General features: G+C 55.7%; 1 protein-coding gene across 3 annotated transcripts in view; it reads left to right on the top strand.

Moving 5' to 3' along the window:
• Positions 1–20822, top strand: part of GFRA2 (GDNF family receptor alpha 2) — a 93656-nt gene extending 72834 nt beyond the window's left edge. For all 3 annotated transcript variants that reach the window (XM_012662941.1, XM_012662940.1, XM_012662939.1), the window contains 5 exons: positions 9268–9377; positions 10191–10331; positions 12257–12429; positions 18533–18586; positions 19470–20822. In XM_012662941.1, coding sequence (XP_012518395.1) covers positions 9268–9377; positions 10191–10331; positions 12257–12429; positions 18533–18586; positions 19470–19592 — 601 coding nt within the window. In that variant the 3' untranslated portion in view covers positions 19593–20822. The remainder of the gene's footprint in view (positions 1–9267; positions 9378–10190; positions 10332–12256; positions 12430–18532; positions 18587–19469) is intronic.
• Positions 20823–21600: the final 778 nt, after the last annotated feature.

Here is a 21600-nt window from a genome sequence, read left to right as displayed (position 1 = left end):
TTGATGGGAGGGGAAATGTTGGAAATAGCAAAGGTGGGGAAGGGTCTGTGTCTTTGAGTAGGAGGGCCTCGGAGTTGGGAGTGGAAGAAGAGAGGCTGGAACTGCTAGAACTAAGAGCAGAAGGAGACTTCAGGTGTCAGTGTCTTAGGACAGACTGCTGGTCTTAGGAAGACCGTTTGAGAGGTTGACCCCTGCAGGATCACCTGCCACCCTCTACTTAAGGGAGGGGGCCCTGAAGCCCTCTGCTCTGGGGCAAGAGGGAGGGAAGGGGTGGAGAGGGAGAGAGGGAAGAAACCCAACCTCGTACCATCAGCAAGAACCATATCAGCATTCAGAAGCAAGTTGAAAGAAATCTTTCAGCTGGCTGGCTACGTAGCTCAAGGCTAACCACACTCTTAACACAATAATAAGTCAATCCTCACTGAATAATTAAATAGAGAGCCTTCATAAGTATTGACTTAATGTGACAGCAAGTCTATAGTGACTCGGGGTTTGCTTATGTAAACACAATCTCTTGTTCTGCTTACTTAGCAGTTCAATGAAATAGAACAGTCCTTCAATTAAAATCAAATGATGCATACGTTTAATTCTTTTCTCCTCTTACCGGGTAATGAGAGGTTTGGAACACAGGTGAAGGGATTGGGGGAGATGGAGTAAAGGGGGTCTGCCCGTCTGTGTATTTTTGGAGGATGGGAATGAGCGTGTCCAATGGCAGTCTCTTGGAGAATCTCCCATCTCTGGGCCCCGTGGGAAGATCCAGGCAGGCTTGGGTTGGCCTCTGTCCCATCCAGGCCGTCCTGACTCTCTTCCAGAGCAGGCTTTGGAAGACAGTGGTTGGCATGCCAGTCTCTTGGTGGTAGCTGGGGTCTGGTGGATTGCTCTGGTCACTGGGGTCCAGTGGCTCCAACCACAGCCTTCTTCAGGTCATTGCCCAAGGTCACCTTCATCGCTCACCTGGAGTAGAGAAGGGATGCTGGCTGAGCTCCAGCCTGTATGGGAAACGGGGGCCGGGGGGAAAGGAGGCAGGTGGCTCCTCAGTGATTCCCTTGGATGGCTCCAGAAGAGAAATAAGCTTCTCCCGCATCCTGTGGCTTCAAAATGCTGGAGTGGGGAGGGGGCTGGGGCAGCGTGGGGAAGGGAAAACCCACTGGCTTTGGAGCTACGATTTGAACTTAAGTCCTCTGGCCTTGCTGCTGTGACATTAAGTGATTTAATTAACCCCTGTAGGCCTCCATTTCTTTGTCAGCAAAGCAGGAGTAATGCTACCAGTGTTGGAGAATTGTCAGGGTACCATGTGGCACTGTACTAGCACAGGAGGCCTTTGTTAACAGATCAGAGAGAATGTGTCCCTTTGGCTTGGAGGGCCCGCAAGCTCCTAGGGACTGGGACTGCCCAGGAATGGGGAACCAGTTCTTTTCTGTCTCATCCTGTTTATCTTGGGACAGAGGGTCAGTTGAATTTGCTGAAGCTTCCAGAACCAATAACATTTTCTCTCATCAAGGGCTTAGAAAAAAATCATTGTTTATAATAACTTCAGGATTCCTGAGGCCTAGTTCAATTAAACTTAAAGAAATAATTACAATGTTAAAGCAACTTTATTAAAAGAGAACATAATGAACAATGTCTTCTATTAGCATCTTTGGAAATTCACTTCTGAATCTCGTCGATTCGTAACTTAACATTTTCCCCTGTTTGTAACCAGGGGGCATAAACTGTATTGTCTCCTGCTTTTTAATCCCGTAACGTGATTTCGTGTTTAAATTTTCATGTATTGACACAACCTACGTCCTTGCCATTGTTGATAGCGTTGGATGTAGCCTTGCCCGGTGTGAATACCGATCCGAGCTGTTCCTCGTTAGTTAAGCCGGAGAAAGAACTCAAGGCCAGACCTGTCTTCCTTCATAAACTTGCTTCATAAAGCAACTTCCTTCATAAAGTTGCTCTCGTTGAAGTGCTCCTGCCTGCAGCCCTGGCTTTCCGGCATGGATTGGACAAACTCTTTGTGGGTTTGATTTTTGGCCCATGTGGACTTTTTAGTGCGTGCTTTTTCTGGTTGCTTAGAACTTGGACAGAGAAAGTCCTGTGACATCGGAGAGTGAAGCTAAGTAGTAGCAAGAATTTTTCCGTTTTGAGTGATGGAGCCCCAACTAGCTTGCGAAAAATTTAAAAAAAGAAATTGATTGGTTTACATAATAAAATATAGAAAGGGCAGGGGAGTGTCCCAGGGACTGAAGTACAAATAAGTCTCTCTGTCTCTCTCTTTGTCCTTTGTGTCTGCTCCTTGCTGCAGGTTAGCTGCACGTGGTTCTTATTGTGATCATGAGGTTAGAGCTGTGGTCCCGATATATCTGCACTCACATCTGTGACGTCTCATAACCAGAAAGAAAAGGATGTTTTTCTTTGTCTGCTCCATTAGGAAAACTTCAGGCAAGGACCCTGTTCGGCCCATCTTGTGTTACTTCCTTGTGCCTAGCCTAGTGTGTGGGGAAATGAGGGGTGCTGTGGCCAGCCTGGCCTGGGTCATGTGTCCTCCTGGGCCCTGGAGGTGGCATTCAGCCTTTACTAGAACTGCCTGGCCCTAGGAGGAAGTCTCTCTTCCTCTGCCCACCCCCAGGGCAACTGCTGTTCTGGGTAGAAAGGATACTTATTATTCTTTAGTTAAAGAGTAAACAGGAGGGAAAGAAGCCAAGTTCATCCTTGATTTCATGAAACAAGTGGTGGTGATCTCTCAGAGGAGGCAGGAGACGGTGGAGGACCAGGGTGTCCATGGTGAGCCCTGAAGGTGTCGGAAAGCAGCCACGTGGGTGAAATCCATTGTCCCCTTTCTCAGTGTCATGTCACATTGAGCCCATTTAATCAAGCCCTGCACCGCCGGAGGGGACGTCAGAAAGCCATTCCAGAGGCACTTGGGTCTATTAAGGCCATTTTCTCTACATTTCTATAAATTGTCTATGAAGCCTATCATGAGTAATTTGCACTTCTTGGAAACTCTTTTTTCCCTCCATGAAATATTCAAGTGCCCCATTCATTTGTGCCAGGCTGGTGGCCACCCTGTTCTTGAGGGCAGGTGTCTGGCCAGCCAGGGTGTGGTGGCTGCAGGGTGTGTAGCTGCAAGAGCTACCCTGTCCTCATTGTGAAATATGCTGCTTTGTGGAATTGTTCAGAAAGTTAAATGGGATAACAGTACCCAGCACATAGTAGGTCCTCAGTAAACCTCAGCTCCCTTTTCTGCTCTTCCTCCACTTGTGCAACCAGTAGAAACCTATTGGTTTCCATGGCAGCAGCCTGGCAGTTATCACCTGATAAATGGGAGCTCTGGGAAGTTGACACGAACTTCAGACCAGAAAGCCACCTATGGGCCAGTGTTGGAAAGTTTGGGGGTTCTGGGGGAGTAATTTACCCCAGTATTACTCTAGGCCAGACAAATTTTGGGAAGTATTAAATATGTGTTTGGGAAGGTGACAGGTGTCTGTACACTTTCTCTTGGCCAAGATCAAAGCGTAGCACTGGGAAGTGTGTATCCAAGTGTAACTGTGTGTCTCCATGGGGTTAGGAGCGTGTGTGTGTGTGTGTGTGTGTGTGTATGTGTGTACACAAATGTGTGCACTCTTTGCCTTGTAACCACGAGCCTTCTCCAGCTATGGCCTGAAGCATCACTTTCTTCCGTGGCTGGGCCATAAAGTGGGGATATTTAAAGCTGAGACCAGGGGGTGGGGTCCAAAAGGTGCCCACAGGCTCAGCTCAGACACCTGTACAGACTGCCGTATCCTTGAACGTTAGCCTGTCTCAGAATCACCAGGAGGGCTTGTTAAGGTGCGATCGCTGGGCCCTGCCTCTAGAATTTCAGATACTGCATGGCTGGGGCGGGGAGGGCTGCAGAATTTCCATTTCTCATAGGTTGATGCTGATGCTGTTGGTCTGTGGGCACACTCTTGAGAACCAGACCTGTAGGAAGTCCACCCCCTTCCCTAAATCTGGGTGCCTTCTGCTTGTGTGGTTTGATCTTTGCACACCCAGCCTTGCTCTTTTCCCCTTTGCTGGGGGCACCCATGCTCATCAAATAGGGTTTCCAGCTCTAGCGCATAAAAACAGGATGCCCAGTTAAATATGAATGCCAGATAACATAGAAAAGCTGTTTAGTATAAGTATGTCCCGGATATTGCATGGGACATACTTATACTAAAAAGAATCAGCATTTATCTGAGATTCAAATTAACTGGATGTCCTGTGTTTAATATGTCAACCTTTTCATCCCGGTGGAGGTCAAGTGTCTCTCTCTCCTTCTGCCACTTTCCTGTGATTGAACAGGCTGCAGCTGCTGATGAAACGAGCCCAAAGAGGGTTTGTGTTTTTCAGACGGATCCACCTGTGCCCTGGGCTCCTTGGCAGTCTTGGCTTGACTTCAGTTGAGATGGACTTGGCTTGGCTTCCTTTGGGTTCTCTTGCTGGCTGGCTCTTTTTCTGCCTGTCCATTTGTCCGTTCCTCTCTCTCTCTCTCATATGCTTTCTTTTATGCCATCTCTCTTACGAGGTCTCTAAAAGGTAGAAATCTGTAGAGCAGCGGGGCTGATGCAGGAAAAGTCTGTTCTTGGCAGCAAGAATGGCGTCCAAGAGACCAGCGACCTCCTGGTGTTTGAGGGAAGAGTGACATCTGGCCCAGAGAGGGTGCAGAGATCACCAGCTGGCTTGCCCTGTATTATGAAAAGGATAACATTTGCCTTGGAGAACGCTGCCTACCAGGGCTGGTTCCGTTGTGGTGGGAGTTGGGCTGTGGCGAGGGCGTGAAGGAAATTGACACCACTTGGTTCCCGATGTTGGCACAGGGAACCCGCCACTGCGGACTTTATCATGCATTGAGGGGCGGAGGGAAACATGAAAGATCAAAGGCCTCCTGGAGACTTGGACTTGGACGTGGCATCCTCTTAAATGGCCCCATTTGTCGCTTTTGCTTGCCAAAGGCTGCCTTGACGCTGAGAATGGAGAAATGGAGGAACAGAAGGTGTAGCTGCTTCCCTTCGCTTTGCCTTTCCTCCGCTGTCTGCTGCTCTCAGGCTGGATCCTCCCCTCCCTTTGTGAACAGCTTCCTCTCCGAGGCTCTGGCCCAACCGATTGGCTGCTGCTAGGGAAACAGACCACAGCCTTGGAGGAACGAGATGGTGCTATCCCTGTTGGTCACCCTGGGGCCTGGCAAGGTGGACTGTGCGCATCACCTGGACTTGAGGGCTGTGCCCCTCTTCCTGTGTCCCCAGCACTGCATGGAGTTCGGTGGGATCAGGGGAACATGGTTTCCGGCAACCTGGGGTCCGGCAGTAGGTGGGAGAGAGGAGCCGTCGCTTCCTGCTGTGCTCATTTGCCCTGCGTGGCACCCAGACCCACCTTGGCAGGGTAAACAGGTATGCTTTTCCTTCTCTGCCAGACACCAGGGAAAGCTGCTCCCTCAGTGCACGTGCCAGTGGAAGGCACCGTGCTGGGGAGGGAAGGGAAGGGTGACGCCTCCTGTCGACATGGGGCGTCTGCTGTTCCCAAACTCTCGCACACGCATTTTCTCTTTGGTGCTTTGTCGTGGCCCCAGGAGGGACATAGGCAGGCATGACGCTGCCTGTTTGTTAACCAGGGACACAGAGCACCACAGACAGGCTGGCCAGCCCAAGGGGATTGGCGCTGTCTGGGAGGCTCCCAACACCTGCGGGTGGAGTGCGGGCCCTCGGGTCTGCCGTGGTGGGCAGCGCCTTCTCACTCACGCCCTGGACCCTGGCCTGGTGGGTGTGCCACCCTGACCCCATCAGCTGGGGTTTCCCTTCTGACATCGCATCAACACATGTGCCATTCCCATCTTCAGTCTGTCAGTCCCATGGCAGGGGCTCGATACATTTTTGGAAAAGGGATATTTACCACTTTGTCCCTGTCCAAAAGGGGCCAGGGAGGGTATGCATGAAGAAATCCGTGGAGTCTGCCACTCTGGGAACGTGTGTTCCAGTTGGGGCAAAAGTGGTAAGTCCCTGTGCGATGGAGTGTTCTCTTGCCCTGGCCAGGCTGTACGTGTAGCTGGAATGCAGGAATAGAAATCCACGTGGCTAGGTCGGGCTTCATGGGGGACTGGAGGTGAGCCTTGGGGCGGGGGAGGAGGGAGGTGGGCCTGACAGGTGACCGCCTGGCATTGGAACCGACTCCTGCATTCCAGCCAAGATGTGGTGCTTGGATGCCCTTTGGCGGGGAGAAGATGGTGACTAATGGCTTTGCTCATGCATGAATGATCTAGCAACCTCCTTGCCCCACACCCTACACCGTACAGGAACTCGATTCTGGCTTTATCTTACCCACCTGCTGCCCACCTCAGTATTGGGGCCTGGCCATACCTCCGTGGCTTCTTCTGGAGGGAGACATTTGGCCAAAGCAAACAATAAAGTCTTTGAAAGTTCTGTGCTAGTTTCCTGGGCTGCCATAACAGAGTGCCACAAACTGGATGACTCAAAACAGAGATTTATTCTCTCACTGTTCTGGAGACCGGAAGTCTGAAATCAAGATGTTGGCAGGGACGCACTCTCTCTGGAGGTGGAGGGGGGAATCCGTTGCGTGCCTTTCTTGTAGCTCTGGCTGTTGCTGCAATCCTTGGTGTGCCTTGGCCTGTAGATACGTCACTCCAGTCTCTGCCTCTGTCGTCACGTTGTGTTCTCCCTGTGTGTGTCTTTCCCCTCCCTTTTTTTTTTTTTATAAGAACACCAGTCATGGGATTTATGACCCCCCCCAATCCACTGTGACCTCATCCTCACTTGATTGCACCTGCAAAGACCCTATTTCCAAATAAGGCCACATCCACAGGCCCTGGGGATTGGGACTTTGACATATTTTTTTTTCGGGGCAGGGGGGACACCGAACCCATAATAGATTTTATTTTGTTTGCTTCCAAATCCCATCTACCTGTTACAGTCTCTGTCCCTTGCCAGCCCACCTCCCAGGTCCCTGGAGGTCTCGGACTTGGGCAGAGACCCACCCTCTCATAGAACCTTCTCTCATTTGCTGGGCTGCAGAGGGGGACAGGTGTGGGTTTGGACACTTAACACCGAGTCTTCCTCTGCAGGGGGTGAAGGCTTGGTTGGAAATGCTGCTCTCCCCATTTTGGGGCTGGGTGTTGAGGGAGCGTTTATAGAAGGCGTGTTTATGGGCAGGAGCGAGGGCGGAGGCAACTGCGTATTTCCTTCTCTTTTCCTATGGAAGACGACAATGCTTTTCCAGGGGCACAGAATGGTGGCCCTGGAAGGACTTTTGAGGGCTCTAGGCGCCCCTCCCGTACAGGAGCAGTGGGGCCACCAGAAAGGGCACCCGCCCTGTTGTTGGAGCTCTGGGTTTGAGCCCTGGCTCCTCTGCTCTGTAGCTCTGTGACCTTGGGCAAAGTTATTTGGCTTCTGTGAGGCTCAGTTTCCTTGTCTGTAAAATGGGATAATAATAACAATTGCTCATCAGATCTCACAAGGTGTTTGTGAGGCTTGAATGACAAAAGATGGATGTGAATGTACCTTTAAAAAAACATCATTATGGGAAAATACAGAGAACAGAAAATTTGCCATTTTAACTATTTTCGAGTGTGCACTTCAGTGGCATTGAGTACATTCACGTTATTGTGCAGCCATCACCGCCACCCACCTCCAGAATTTCCGCATCATCCCAAACTGTGAAATGACCTTTTAAGCTATAAATTAAGAGTGCTTTTTATTCATGTGATAAATAAGAAAACTTAGTCCCTAAGAAGCCGGGGACTTGCCCACGGTCACCTAGTGAGTGGGGCGGAGCTGAGCTGAGAACTCTGGTCCCCAGATTGGCTGCAGGGGCCTGGGACACATGAGCCCTTGTTGGGGTTGGATCTCTCCAGTAGGCTTCCTCCTTCTCTCAGAACCACCCCCAGGACGGCGGGGACTCCAGGCAGACTGGTATTTGTGCGGCGGTGGGACACACTCAGCCCTTGCTCTCGGGAGTGCTTGGCGGGGGCGTTCCCAGGGGCACTGGCACCTCGGCGTGGAAAACCTGTGTTCCTCCGCTCGCTCAGGCTGTCTCGGTCCCCTCAACTCCTGTCTCTCTGTCCTCTTGCTCTACCTGTTCCTTTGTCAAATGGGACAAAGTTCCACTGGAGAGCTAGGGGGGCTGAATTTAGGGTGAACTTGAGGATGGCTTATGTGAGCTTCCTTATTCTGTGCAGGGTGAAGGTGTACAGGGTGCAGGTGAGGGAGCCACAGAGCCCGGGTTCTGGTCCTTCCTGCAGCTGCTTGTCGAGTTCCCATGGGATTCTGGTGGAGCGCATGGTTATTGAGGTCCTACTGTGTGCACATCATTGGGAAAATGCCAGTGAATGAGACCTTATTACTGGCTGCTTGGAGCCGCCGTGAGACACAGGTGATATGATACGTGGAGGTGAAAGATGTGCACCTGTAGGAGGTGACATGGTGGGGAGGGGAGTGTCCTCCCCCAACCCAGGCTGATGGTAGGGCGCCAGGGCAGGAGGAAGCAGGGATGGGGACTGCCATGCATGTTAGACTTGGGTGCCCTGTGCTCCACGGGACCTGCCACATCTAGGCCTGGTTCTGGGGGCTAGGGACAGACCCAGGTCAGACAGCGTCTGCCTTCAAGCAGCTCATGGCTTGTGGGGAGGACAGAGCTGTGCACGAGATGCAGCATCATCGATGCCGACAGAGAGGAATGGGTGACGGCATGTGACAGTGGCCGGGGGAAGGAAGGGCTGATTCCTCCTGGTGGCACTGGGGGAGGAGAGAGGAGGGCGGGGGAGCCTTTGCTCTGACTTGGTGCAGGGCAGTCCTGTCTGGCGTGCCTGCGGTGTTTCTCGCCCTAGAGATGCTCCTCCTTTACCTCCCTGGGCACTGGTTCCTCTGACCCTCAGACGAGTCCTAGGAGGTAGCTGGGGCAGGGGTTACTGTACCCATTTTGCAGGTGGGAAGAGTGATGTGTTGGCAGCAAGATCATCCAGGAGTGTGGCCCAGCAGAGAGCCGGGCGTGGCCTTCCTGCCTCGGCTCCAGGTGTCCTCTGCAAACCTTCCCCGGGTCCTCTCTGTGTTTCCTGCCTAAAAGAGCCATTTGGAGCAGGCAGTTGCTGTGCCCGTTCGGGTCCTTTTTGTCAGCAGATCACTAGTTCTTTGTCTCTGTGCTCAAGGAGCTCAGGGCTTGAGGATGCCGCAGGGAGGAGACTGCCACTGCAGGGCAGAGGGGCTGAGGCAGCCAGGCTAAACTGTTTTCTCTATTGGGTCTCCTCCCCACCACCAGGTCCCGGCTGGCGGACTTCCACGCCAATTGTCGAGCCTCTTACCAGACGGTCACCAGCTGCCCTGCGGACAATTACCAGGCGTGTCTGGGCTCGTACGCCGGCATGATCGGTAAGCTCCCCCAGCACACCTGGGCTTGCGGGGGCTTCTTGCTGTGCCCCTCTCAGCGGGACAGGGGCTGCAGTCCAGCTCGGGGCCAGCCAGGCGGGGACAGCCTGAGCCCGGCCTTCTCTGGAATGGATTCAGCTAGAGCTGTGAGGGAGACCAGGGGGAGGTGGCTCTGCAGTGAGGGGGAGGAGGAAGAGGAGGAGAGCCTGGCCTTTATCTCTGGAGAAGGGCCTGGGTCCTTGTCACGGGGGAGGGGAGCCCCAGCGGCCTTATGGGACTTTTGAAATCAGGAGACAAGGTAACATTTATTCACGGTTCTGACATTCCAGGCACTGTGCTAAGCAGTTTACTTGGACTTTCTTACTGAATTCTCCCAGCAGCTCCTACTAGGGCAGTGTTGATATCTCCATTTTACAGATCAGGAAACTGAGGCACAGAAAGTTGAGTAGCTTGCATAGGCTCACCTAGCTGGCAAATGTTGGCACAGGGATCCAACCCCAGGATGTGAGCCTCACTCGTCCTGATTCTAGAACATTCCGTGCTTGCTGGGAAGTAGAAATCCAGGGCCCACCCTCTGGGAGCATCTTCTCTGCATTCCTGGTGGCGAGGAGCCCAATGTCCCCTAAGGCTCTGGCCCCTCTGTCCCCATGGTCGCTGACACAATGGTGCTCAGAGTTAGTTGGGGTGTGTGTGTGTTCGGGGGGCAGGTGGGAGGGCGGGTCCCCAGCCTGTGCCCTGCTGTGCCTGGCGGCTGGGGGCTCAAGGGGAAGGCCCTACTTCCCCTCTCTCCTTTCCCTCCCCTTTCTCCCTGCCCAGGGTTTGACATGACACCCAACTACGTGGACTCCAGCCCCACTGGCATCGTGGTGTCGCCCTGGTGCAGCTGTCGGGGCAGTGGGAACATGGAGGAGGAGTGTGAGAAGTTCCTCAGGGACTTCACTGAGAACCCGTGCCTCCGTAAGTGCTGGGATGTCCTCGTCCCCAGAAGCCCCTCACACCCCTCCTAGCCAGAGGGTCCCTGAAATCTGTCCTAGCCATTCCCTTCTCTGTCCGTTGGGATGGCCAGTGGGACATATGATGCTTCACCACGGGGGTTGCCTACGGGGACCCTGGGTTTTGACCTCTTGGAGGTGGACACCACCACTGTGGGCAGGCCAGCTCCAGCCAGCCTCCTTTGGAGACGGAGCCCTGTCCTGAGGGTTACCGGCACTTGTCACTTTCCTTATGAATGAGTTCATTTCCCCTTGGAATCAGCGACTTTCCTTTCAAGTCATCAAACTCCTAATCTGGAGGAGAGAGAGAGAGAGAGAGAGACAGAGAGAGAGAGAGACAGAGAGAGAGAAGCTGCCGCCACGCTCAGGCTGACTTTGACCTTTCCAGCCTGACGCCATTGCCAACCGTGCCCACCTGAAGCTCTCTTCCCTCCTTCCTCCCTTCCTTCCTTCTTTCTTTCCTTCCTTCCTTCTTTCTTTCCTTCCTTCCTTCCATCTGTCCATCCATCCTTCTTTCTATCCTTTCTGTACGGCACGCGGGGTTCAGAAATGCAAGTCATCAAGGAGCATGCAGTCTGATGGGGTGGACGGAGGGTCGCCGTGATCACAGGGTAGGGTGACTGATCCTAGGGTGGGGGTCTGCTCAGGATCCTTGAGCAGTCAGGGTGGGGATGCCCAAGATGGCCAGGAGGGGGAAGGCCCTGAAGGCTTCTCAGAGGACGGACCCGTTGGTGGGTGTCTGGGCATTGGTCAGGGAGCACCTGCCAGTCTGCCCTGGGCAGAGGTCCAGGGTACCACGGAAGACCATGGCATAGCGTTGCTTCATAGCATTGAAGGTGACCAGAGTGGCAGAGTTCTCCAGGTAGGTAGAAAGCATCCTCCTAGCGAAGGGTCTTGCACACCTGCAGGCGTTTGGACCTTACTGCCCTGCAGGTGGTGATGGTGACAGTGCAGGTTGTTGACGGGATGTCAGTAGATGGTGTTGAGATCAGGTCGGTTTTCCAGAAATCGGATCTGCCTGTGGTGTGGAGGTGGGGAGGGGGGTCAGGGATGTGGTTCTGACAGGTGACCCTACACAGAGAGTTGCATCAGAAGGCCGTAGTAGCCATTCGTGGGGGAGGACGGTGATGTGAACCAGAGCCAGGGAGGGGGACAGTGAAGAGAGATGGGCGGAGGGGTCTTTAGGAGGTGGGCCCAGTTGACTGCCAGTGGGTGTTTAGGGAGGCAGCATGGGTGACCCCCAGGATTCTGACTTGGGGAACCTGGGGGACTTGGGCAGATAGAGACGTCACCTCCAAGGCTGGCAATATAGGGGAAAGGGAGTGTTGGCAATGGTTGGAAGAGATGACGAGTCAGGCTTAGGCATGGTGAGTTTGAGGTGCATATGGGACGTGGAAGTAGAGATTTTCCAGGCTCTTCTCTAGATGGTGTGGGAGAAGGGGAGGACACCCAAGGAAAGTGTATGGTGTGGAGAGGGCAGAGGGCAGAGGGCTGAGTCTGGGGCCCTTGGAATGCCAGCGCTGGTGGCAAAGGAGCCAGAAGAGTCCCTGCCTAGGGAGCTGGGGCCGGGAAGCTCCCACAGGCGCGGCCTGCAGCTCCCGCGCAGAGGAGATGCCCTGTGCCCTCGCGGCTCTCCTCGCCTCCCGCTTCCTTCTCTCCCTCCTCTGCATTCCTGAGCATGTGCATTTCTTTCTATTCTGGTTTCTCTGTCTTTTTCAACCCCCCGGTGCCGTTTTCTTCCGGAGATGTGAGCCTTGGGAGGTATCTGCAAAGGAGCCGCAGCGCAGCTGAGTGTGGCTCTGCTACACTCTCCCCAGCTGCTAGGCCGTCCCGGGGAAGGGAGTGGGCAGGGAGAGGCGGGTCCTGACATCTACCTGTCCCCCACCCCAGGGAACGCCATCCAGGCCTTTGGCAATGGCACAGATGTGAACGTGTCCCCTAAGGGCTCCTCGTTCCAGGCCACCCAGTCCCCTCGGGTGGAAAAGGCTCCTTCTTTGCCAGATGACCTCAATGACAGCACCAGCTTGGGGACCAGTGTCATCACCACCTGCACGTCTGTCCAGGTGAGGGGGCGTGGCTGAGGGGCTGGGGTAGCACCATGGTGCCAGAAATGGCATGGGAAGTGACTTAGCTGGGGCCAGGGAGGGAGCATTTACTGGCCTCCTTTTGGGTCAGGGACCCAAGAGGCAGGGAGGGGCTCGTGGGGGGCAGTGCTTGCCCTGTGCATTCATTTAGGCATCATCTTGCAAGTGTCACTCATCTGTTACGTCATAGTGCTATAGCAGATACCACGGGGTACAAGAGAAATGTGACAGTTACCATTTAATAACCCCCTGCTGATTACCAGGAAGTGTGCCATAGACTCTCTGCCTATCTCACTGAATTCCCACACAATGAGGTGTTTGTGTTCTGGTTTTACACACAGGAAACTGAGCCAGAGGGCTTAGATGACATACCCGAGATCACACAGCTGGTTAGTGGTAGAATAAGATTTCAAACCTGCATCCGACACTCCAACGCCCATCATGTTCATGTGTTTGTCCGTCCTACCGTCCATCCTTCCATCCTTGCATCCATCCATCCATCCAATACGTGTGACATGCCCAGTGTGTGCCAGGTCCCATGTGAGACGCTAGGGACTCATTGGTGAGTGAGGCCAACACAGTCTTGGGTTTTGTGGTCCTTATGGTCTTGTTGAGGGTCGAACAATTACATAAGTGTCCAACATGGCCTGCAGTTGGTACTGTGACAGGGGACACACGTGGCACAGTCAGGGCACACCACAGGGCTCCCCGCTCAGCCTGTCTCTCTGCTGAGCTACCCTTAGACCATCTCACCATTCGCTGCATAGGTTCTGTGCTGAAGAGGTTGATTTTAGACAGACCACACACATACTCCTGCACACACGTGTGTACGCACATGGATCTAGGACAAAGAATTTAGATGAGAACGCAGTGCAGAACTCTGCTCAGGGAGAGTGGAGGAGGGAGGGCACAGAAAGGATGTGGCTGGTGGGCGCGGGGCGTTTCAGGCAGGAGTTGGGACTTGAATTGCCAGGCAGGGTGGGGGTGTGTGAGGAGCAGTTGCTGGGCACAGCCTGAGCACAGGTGTGCAGGGAATGAATGAGACCTGGTTGTGTGCGAGGCTGTGAAGACGCCAGTCTGAACGGGGCTGGGGCTCATGGGATCAACCATGAGCATCCACGGTGCGAGGATGAGAACGTGTGTGGGGACTTGGGCCAGCGAGGCATTGGGTCCCTCGTGGGCGCCGTGGCCTGTGTGCTGATGCCCATCTGGGGAGGGAAGCCCTCTTCCCACCTCCTCTCCCCTCCCCGGCGGGGTCTCCTGCTCAGTGACAGCTGACGTGCAAGTGCACTCGTGCTGGGCTCAGCGGGGAGCTTAGCATCGGCTGCCCCTCCTCATTTGGGCAGAGGTGCCACTATCACCCTTGGGCAGCTCCTAATGACACTGGGCATGCTTGAGTGGCTGCCAGCATTGGGGGGGTCAGGGCCCAACTCTGCAGAAAACTGCCAGCTCAATTTCATGCTAGAGTGGCGGGCAGCTCGTCTGGTCAGGGCTGTGCCACCTGTCAGGTGACTGTGCCCTGGCGCCATCCTCTGGGCCCTACCTACCTCCTGCACGGCACCCTTCCTGCCCAGGTCCCTCAGCCGGCTCACCTGGGGACAGACAGGCTGACTCAGCAGAAGGCTGCCGACCCTCCCCAAGACCCTCAATGTGGTTCCTCATGGGCACAGGAGAGCACAAGGCCCTGGCTCTGGGCCCCCACCGCAGACCCCTCGTCACCAGCCCCTGATGACGCTGGTCTTGGTTGGATTCCAGCGGAGATAACGGACGATGTGTCTGGGAGTTGCGTGTGTGAAAGTGCTTTGTAAACGGACGGAGGCGGCACAAACGTTAGGGGTCGTGACTCCTGGGGGTGGGGCGGCCTCCTGGCAGGCGGCTCCTGTGGGCCTGGCCCTGGCGAGTGTCCACTCGGGGCCTAGTGATGAAGTCACACCGGGCAGGAGAGCCAGGGAAAGGAAGAGAAATAGACTCTCCAAAGGGGCCCGTCACCATCACTCCCTGGGTTCTTTCTCAGAGGAACGGGAGGGGAGGCGGCCCCTGATTTTGTTTTAATTCCTGTCTTTTAGATGAGCACCTGCTGTTCCATGGCAGGCACTGGGAGTGCAGCTTGAGTGGCCTTGCCCCTGCCCTTGGCCCAGCGGGGCTGGCGTGGGTGCCCCCCCAGGGCACACCCCTCCCCGGCCATCAGCTCCCCTGGCCTGGACCGTCTCTGCTCGAATGGCTCTGTGGTGGCCCTTGTGGGGCTCTGGGGCATTAGGGGCACCGGTGGGAGAAGGGAGTCCCTGAGCAAGGGCAGGGACAGGCAGCTGTGGCCTGGCTGGGAGGGAGGCGGGGGGAGCCTGTGCACCCCAGATTCACCCTGGACAGAGGCAAGATATTTGACTTATCCCTGTCCTCCACCTTTCCTTGGGGAAGCCTTAGGGACCCCCAGAGATGGCTGCCAGTTCGGGACCCCACATGGTGCCTGGATGTCAGGACTGGAAGGACCCTCCTAGGTCTCCTCCCCAAACCCAAGGGACCCGAGGCCAGGCGAGGGCAGCAGCTTGTCCTCAGCCCCGTAGTTGGTGGCTGAGCAGGGCCGGGAACTAGGGCCCCGGTCACCTGCTGTGGCCTCCTCCTCCAGGTGCGTTCCCATGAAGGACTTTCCCTGCTGGGGTGGGGGTGGGACTGGGTCGCCACTGGGGCTGCTGGGCTGGGGTGTGGGAGTCTTGAACGGCCACCTCTCTGTCCCTGTCTGCTCTCTGGATGGGTCTCTTACCCAGTGCACAGGCCCGAGGGCGTCAGAGCGTGGGACTTCGAGGCCTGTTCGTGCATCGTTCATTTATTCAACGGAAGTTCTAGCTGCTTATCACCGTGTCCCAGGCACCAAAGCTAACAAGCTTGACAGGCTGGTGGCCTGGTCCTCGTGCCAGTGGGACAGACAGGACACACATTCAGATGATTGTGATGGGGAAGGTGACTGGTGCCCCATCCGCTGTGGGGCTGGTAGGGTGGGATGGGGTCCAGAGGGGGCAGGGACTGCTGTGACAGGGGTTGGAAGCCAAGGACTCACAGATGAGGTGACACGTGCTGCCAGGCCCGGGGGAGCAGGGAGCGTGGGATACGTGGCGACGGGGAACTGGGGCTGGAGTGGGCCAGGGCGTCCCAGGTGGAGGGGCGCGGGGTCAGGACAGCACCAGCTGCGTTGAGTGGGGTCTGTTTTTATAAATCAAGTTTTATTGGAAAACAACCACACTCTGTCATTCATGCATTGTCTTTGCACTGGAGTTGTGTCTGTGACAGAGACCGCGTGGTCTGCCAAGCCTAAGATACTTCTCCCTGGCCCTTTGCAGGAAGCATTTGCAGACCCCTGCTCTGGAGGAAACCTGGACTTGGGTTTGGGTGTGGGTTGGGGCGGGATGCAGAGGATTTAGTGGGAAGGAGGGGTTGGGCGTGCGACGTGAGTGGCAGGCTGAAGTGGTGAGTGTTGAGAGGCCACCGACGGCTCCGGAACCGGGGAGTTGGTGAGTCTTGATCAGAACTGCGATTTAGCAAGATTAATCTGACAGCAGGTGCAGAGTGGCTGGCAGGGGAGAGACGGAAGACCCATTGGGAGAGCTTAGCCACGGTGGGGGGTGAGAGAGGAGGGACTGGAGTGGTGTTAGGGGGTAGCAGACAGGGAGAGGTGTGAGTTATTGGGGGTGGGAGTAGGTGGGGGGGAAGAACAAGGGCACTGAGATTAGGGGGTGGGGCCAGCAACAGAGTCCGGGAGCGCAGGAGGGAGTGGCCAGCTCTGCGGATCAGCAGGACAGCTCTGGACTCAGCCACTAGCACCTGGGCCAGATCAGCAGGGCTCTGGGACTGCCAGGCCAAGCTTTGTGGGTAGGGAGGAGGGGACAGAGGTGGGCAGGAAAGAGGAGGAAGACAATAATTTCCTTCTAACTTCCTGGGCACAGGGGTATCTCTGGGAGAAAGTTCTAGAAGGATGAAGCGAGCCTTTGCTGTAGTCCTCCCTCCTGGTCTGTGCCCCTCTCCCAGTGCCACCTGCAGGGGCAGACTCTTTCCTGCTTCTGGTGGGACCCACAGCCCATGGGGGTCAGCTCTTTCTGCAAAGTCCCTCTGCCTGCCTCTGTGGCAGAGGGTTTGCTGTTGGGATCCCTGTGTCCTGCCATCCTTTGGGATGCTGTCAAGCCACAAACCTTGAGCTTGCCTCCAGGGGGTGGGAGGCCCAGAGAGGGGAGAGGGGCGGGTTTGGGTTGGGCGGGTTTGGAGGCCGTTTTGGAAATTGAAGGCTTGGGTTGGTTTTTTGGGGCCAAATTTGTTAACTTGGTTTTTGCGGCCCCGGGGGGAGGCGGTTCGGGGCGGCTTGGTGGTTGCCTTTTGTTGTGGTTTTGGCCCTTGGTGGTTGGCGCCTTGCCGGGTTGGGTTGCCTTGGGTTGGGGGGGCCTTGTTTTCTTTTAGGCGTTGGCTTGTTTTTCCCCGGTTTTTGGGCTTACTTGCGTTTTTTGCACCGGTTCCGGTTGGGGTTGCTTTGTTTGGGTTGTTGGGGCTTGGGGCCGGGGCGTTTTCCCTTTTTGTTTTTTTTTGGGTTCGGCCTTCGTTGGGTTCCTTGGGGGTTGGGTTCGGCCGGGGCCCCCAAGGCGGGCGGGGTTTGGTTGGCCCCCCCCGGAACCGGGGCGGGAGTTTTTGTTGGTTCTCGGGGGTTGTTGGGCGTTGGGCCCGGCCTTGGCCGGGCCCCGGGCCTTCCCGGTTGGGGCCCCGGTTGCTTGGTTGGGGGTGGCCAATGGGCAAGGGAGGGCAGGTGGGAGGGAAGAGCACAGCCTCTGAGGGGGTGGCCATGTTGCGTCCCCCCGCAGTGGCCACACATGGCCCTGGCTGGAGTGGCACCCAGTCCTGGGGGGTAGTCCTGAGGTTTTCAGGTCTGGAAGGGCCTTAGAGCAGCCCCCACACACCCATCTGTAGAGGGGAGCACCTGGGGGGTTGGCCAGGGCCTGTCTTGGCACCTGGAGACACTGGTCTTGAACAGGACCTTCCTGGGCCAAGTCCCCAGTTCCATCCCTGCTGTGCTAATCAGTACCATGGTCATATTTCCATCACTGATTGGCAGTGACTGTACTCTTGGCCAGGGTCTCTGTGTGACAGCTGGGTCCTTGTTCAGCTGACCAGATGCCCCGGGTGGTAGATTGCCTGTGAGGTCCAAGGGATTACTGATACTGTGGCCAAGAGCAGTGAGTTAGGCATAGTTTCTTGGGGCTTTCTAGTTGCTTCTGGTGGCCAGAGCTTCCCTGCAAGTGGCTTGGAAACAAGCCATTGGAAGCCAGGAGAGGAACACTGCCTCCCGCAGCTGGTTCCCATGGTCACGATTATGACGATGATAACAGGACTGCCCTTCAAGCACACCCTCTGGTCCCAAATCCAGGTGGTTCTGCTGGCGTAGAGAATCCTGGAATCGTCACCGAGCCAGACTGCCTTCCTCATTCCCCGTCCACAGGGCTCCCAGGTGCTGCACATCCATTTGGGGTGGAAGTGGCCTGGCACAGCTGCCATTACCCACCCAACAGGCACCAGTGGCAGACATCACTAATCAATCACCCCCCTCCTCCCACCGAGGCCAGATGAGGGCTCATGATCTTTTCGACAGAGCCCTCCAGCAGCCATGACAAATTCACAGGAGCTGGCACTCGGATGCCATTTCTGATCTGTGGCATTCATTCATTCATTCGTGCCTGCATCTAGTAAGACATTCATTGATGACTGTTATGAGCCAAACACTACTCAGTGCAAGGAAAAGAAGACGTGGTCCCTGCCTTTGAGGAGCTCTGAGCACGAGACAGACATGCGAGTGGCTGATTGCTACCTAGGGCCATGAGTTGGGGAGCAGAATTTAGAATCTGTTCCCCAGGAGCCCAGAAGAGCCAGGACCCCGTTGTTGAGGGTGTCAGAAAGGGGCAGGGGCCTTTTGTGCTGTGTGGGATTAAGCCAGCCATGTCCACGGTATGCCCTGTGCTTGGTGGTGCCAATAGTGGGGGACAGGGCCTCATCTGAGTCGCTGGACAAAGTCTGGCCTGGTGACCTGTCCTGACTAGTGCCTTCTCTCCCGCAGGAGCAGGGGCTGAAGGCCAACAGCTCCAAAGAGTTAAGCATGTGCTTCACGGAGGTGAGTGAGGGGCAGAGGAGCAGGGGTGGGCACGGAGACTGGGCCGGAGGGGCTGTTTCCCAGGGGAGCCTCGGTCTCAGAGCCCCCACATCCCATTGCATGGGCTGGGCCCGTGTGGACCTGGGTGGACACTCACTGTGCTGGGTGGGGCTGGGGGAGTGCAAAGGCTGCACCCAGGGCCCATGGCTGGCTGCCTGGGGGAGAGAAAAATGGCTGCCTGAGCAGAGGCCCTCCCACACCTTCCTTCCTCCTTACGACAATGTTTTGAGCGTCTGCTCAGTGCTGGCTCTGTGGTGCTTAGGAGGTACAGAGACAGAAAAAGACACAGTCCCTTCCTTGAAGCATAGGACTTCATATGTATATATGACCTACGGACCCAAGATAATAACTTAGATGAGAAGGAAAGCAGTATAAGATTCTGCAGGAGAAGAGAGAAGCTCAGACAGGGACATTCTGGGGGGGCTTCGTGGAGGAAGAGGGATTTGAACACATTCAGGAAGAGAGTCTCCCTTTCCTCTCCAGAAGCAGGTCCTTGTGGACCCTGGGAGCTGCTTCTCCTTGAGATCTTTATACCCTCCTCCTCCTCACTGGGACGCAGGTCCTCAGCCCCAGGGCTGGGAAGAGCATCTTGCCATCTGGGGACGCTGCCCTGCCTCTCCAAACCCATGGGCTTGCGGCCACAAGGGACAGAACTTTCATGGCCTTTCGTTCCTGCCCAGCTGTATGGAAGCCTGGCTCTGTCCTCTGGGTGGACAGAGAGGGCAGGGACTTGAGGGGCCAGTTCTTGAGTCCTTTTCTTTGCTTGGTCTCGGGCCTACCGATTGGTTTATTTATTTTCTTGTCACTCTCTTTGTTTCTGTCTCCCTTTGTGCTGTGGACTCAGCTCACGACGAACATCATCCCAGGGAGCAACAAGGTGATCAGACCTAACTCAGGCCCCAGCAGAGCCAGACCGTCGGCTGCCTTCACTGCCATCTCCCTCCTGATGGTCATACTGGCCTTGTAGGTCCGGGGACGTGTCGGGAGATTTCCGAAAGCTACACAGACGAGAACACCCGCCTGACAAAATGGAAACACACACAGACACACACACACACCTTGCAAAAAATAAGTTTTTTTCCCACCTTGTTGCCGAACCTGTCTCCTCCCAGGTTTCTTCTCTGGAGAAGTTTTTCTAAACCAAACAGACAAGCAGGTGGGCAGCCTGAGAGCCAGCCCAGGGGCCCCCTGGCAAGGGACACCCGGCGCCGAGTGGGGCACGAGGCTCTGGGAATGCCCTTCTTTCTCTCCTGGTGTTTTCCTCTCGGACCCTTCTGAAGCAGAGCCCAAGACGACAGCCCTGCAGCCGGAGGGACTCGTGGCTGTACCCGGGGCTGGCTGGGGCAGAACGTCGCAGCTGCTTTCTCAAGCCGCCCACTCTGGGGACCTGCCGCTGGCAGAAGGCATCTGTCAGCGAGGCGGCAGGGCTGGCCCCGGGGGGCCAGCCGGGCACGTTCTGCCCCTCCTCTTGGCTTCAAGGCTGGAGATGGTCCCGCCCTTGCTCTCTGCCCTGGGGCAGGCCTGGTGGGTCTGCATCTGGTGTGGGGACGCCATGGATGCCCGTGAAGGGGGTGGCGCCGTGCTGGGCTCCCCTGACTGCAGGGGAACTAGGGCCAGCTCCGAGAGGGCTTGGGGAGCCCAGCTCGCCTGGGAGACCCCCTTGTGGGGAAGGAGCAAAACTTGGGCACCAACTTCTTCCTTGGTAGCAGGAATTTTGAGGTCAAAGAGAAATGGTACTTTGTTGGTTTTTTTTGTTTCTCGTGGGTCTGTTTGGCGGGTCTCCCTTGGGGCGGGGGGCTAGAGGGACCACGGTGTGACACGCACGTGTAGCACTCTGGTCTCAAGCTCTGTCCTTCTCTCCTCTGTCCCTCTTCCCTTCCACGTTCTCTTTCCTCATTTCCGAGACATACGTCCACTGTACGTACATACCAAGGCTCCTTTCCCGACATATATACATATATTGTGTGGTTTCCCCTTTCTTTCCTTTTTTTAAGAAACAGAACTATGGAAATTATACCCCAACAGATGAGCGAAAATGTATTATTGTAAAGTTTATTTTTTTTAATAATGTTGTCTATAATGGGAACAAAAGGAAGTCGACCCCCGGAGTCCGGCTCCAGTTGGGCCGACTGGGCTCCGGCCAGGGTTCCTGTCGCGTCGCCCTTAAGCAAGGCTCCAATAAACGTACTAGGAAGCAGCTGCCTCTGCCTCGCTCCCCCTTCCTTCGGCCCCATGTCCCCTTCCTTCTTGGTTCAGTGCCACCTGCTGGCTGGGGCTCCCGGGGGACCCCCGAGGACGTGTCTGTGTGTGTGTGTGTGCACCCACGTGTGTCACCCATGCGTCCACGCTGTGGGTGGAGGGACCCCCGTTGGGAGCTGGTTTGATGCTCCAGGGTGGGAGGGTCCCGGCTGTGTGGGGCCTGCTGGGCCTTCTGTTCCCTCCCCAGTCACCTTCCTCACCAGCGCGGGTGCCTGCGGCTCCCAGACTGCAGACAGTGCAGTAGCCGCGGGGACAGTGGAAGGAGAAACAATTTGATATCACACCTTGGGTATGTTTTGTTTTCAGGCTGTCTGGGTGACCCTGGTAGGTGGCTCTGTTAGCCTTACATAGAGCGGAGAGCTGTGTCTCCCGGGGACTCCCGGCTTACTTGAGGTATGTGATGGTGAAGGCAGGGACCTGGCCTCTGGGGTCCCACCAGAGAAGGAGAACGACTGTGAGTGTCTGGGGTCAGGGTCCAAAAGACGTCTCCCTCTATCCCCTCCTTCCTTCCTTGTCTGTGTGCCACCCGGAGCCCACCTGGTCACTGGGCCTGCCATTTTCCCCCAGAGAGACTGTCCCGGGAGAGGACTGGGAGGATGCCTGCTGCTAAGTATGTATGTGTGTGTGTGTGTGAGTGCGTGTGCGTGCGTGTGTGTGTGCACGTCTAAGTGTGTGCCCACGGCAGGAGGCGGGAGGGAAGACGGGCAGGTGAGAGG

Source organism: Propithecus coquereli, unplaced genomic scaffold, assembly GCF_000956105.1.
Source record: "Propithecus coquereli isolate 6110/MARCELLA unplaced genomic scaffold, Pcoq_1.0 Scaffold79, whole genome shotgun sequence".
NCBI classification, from domain to species: Eukaryota; Metazoa; Chordata; class Mammalia; order Primates; family Indriidae; genus Propithecus; species Propithecus coquereli.
This window is presented reverse-complemented; position numbering and strand designations above follow the sequence as displayed.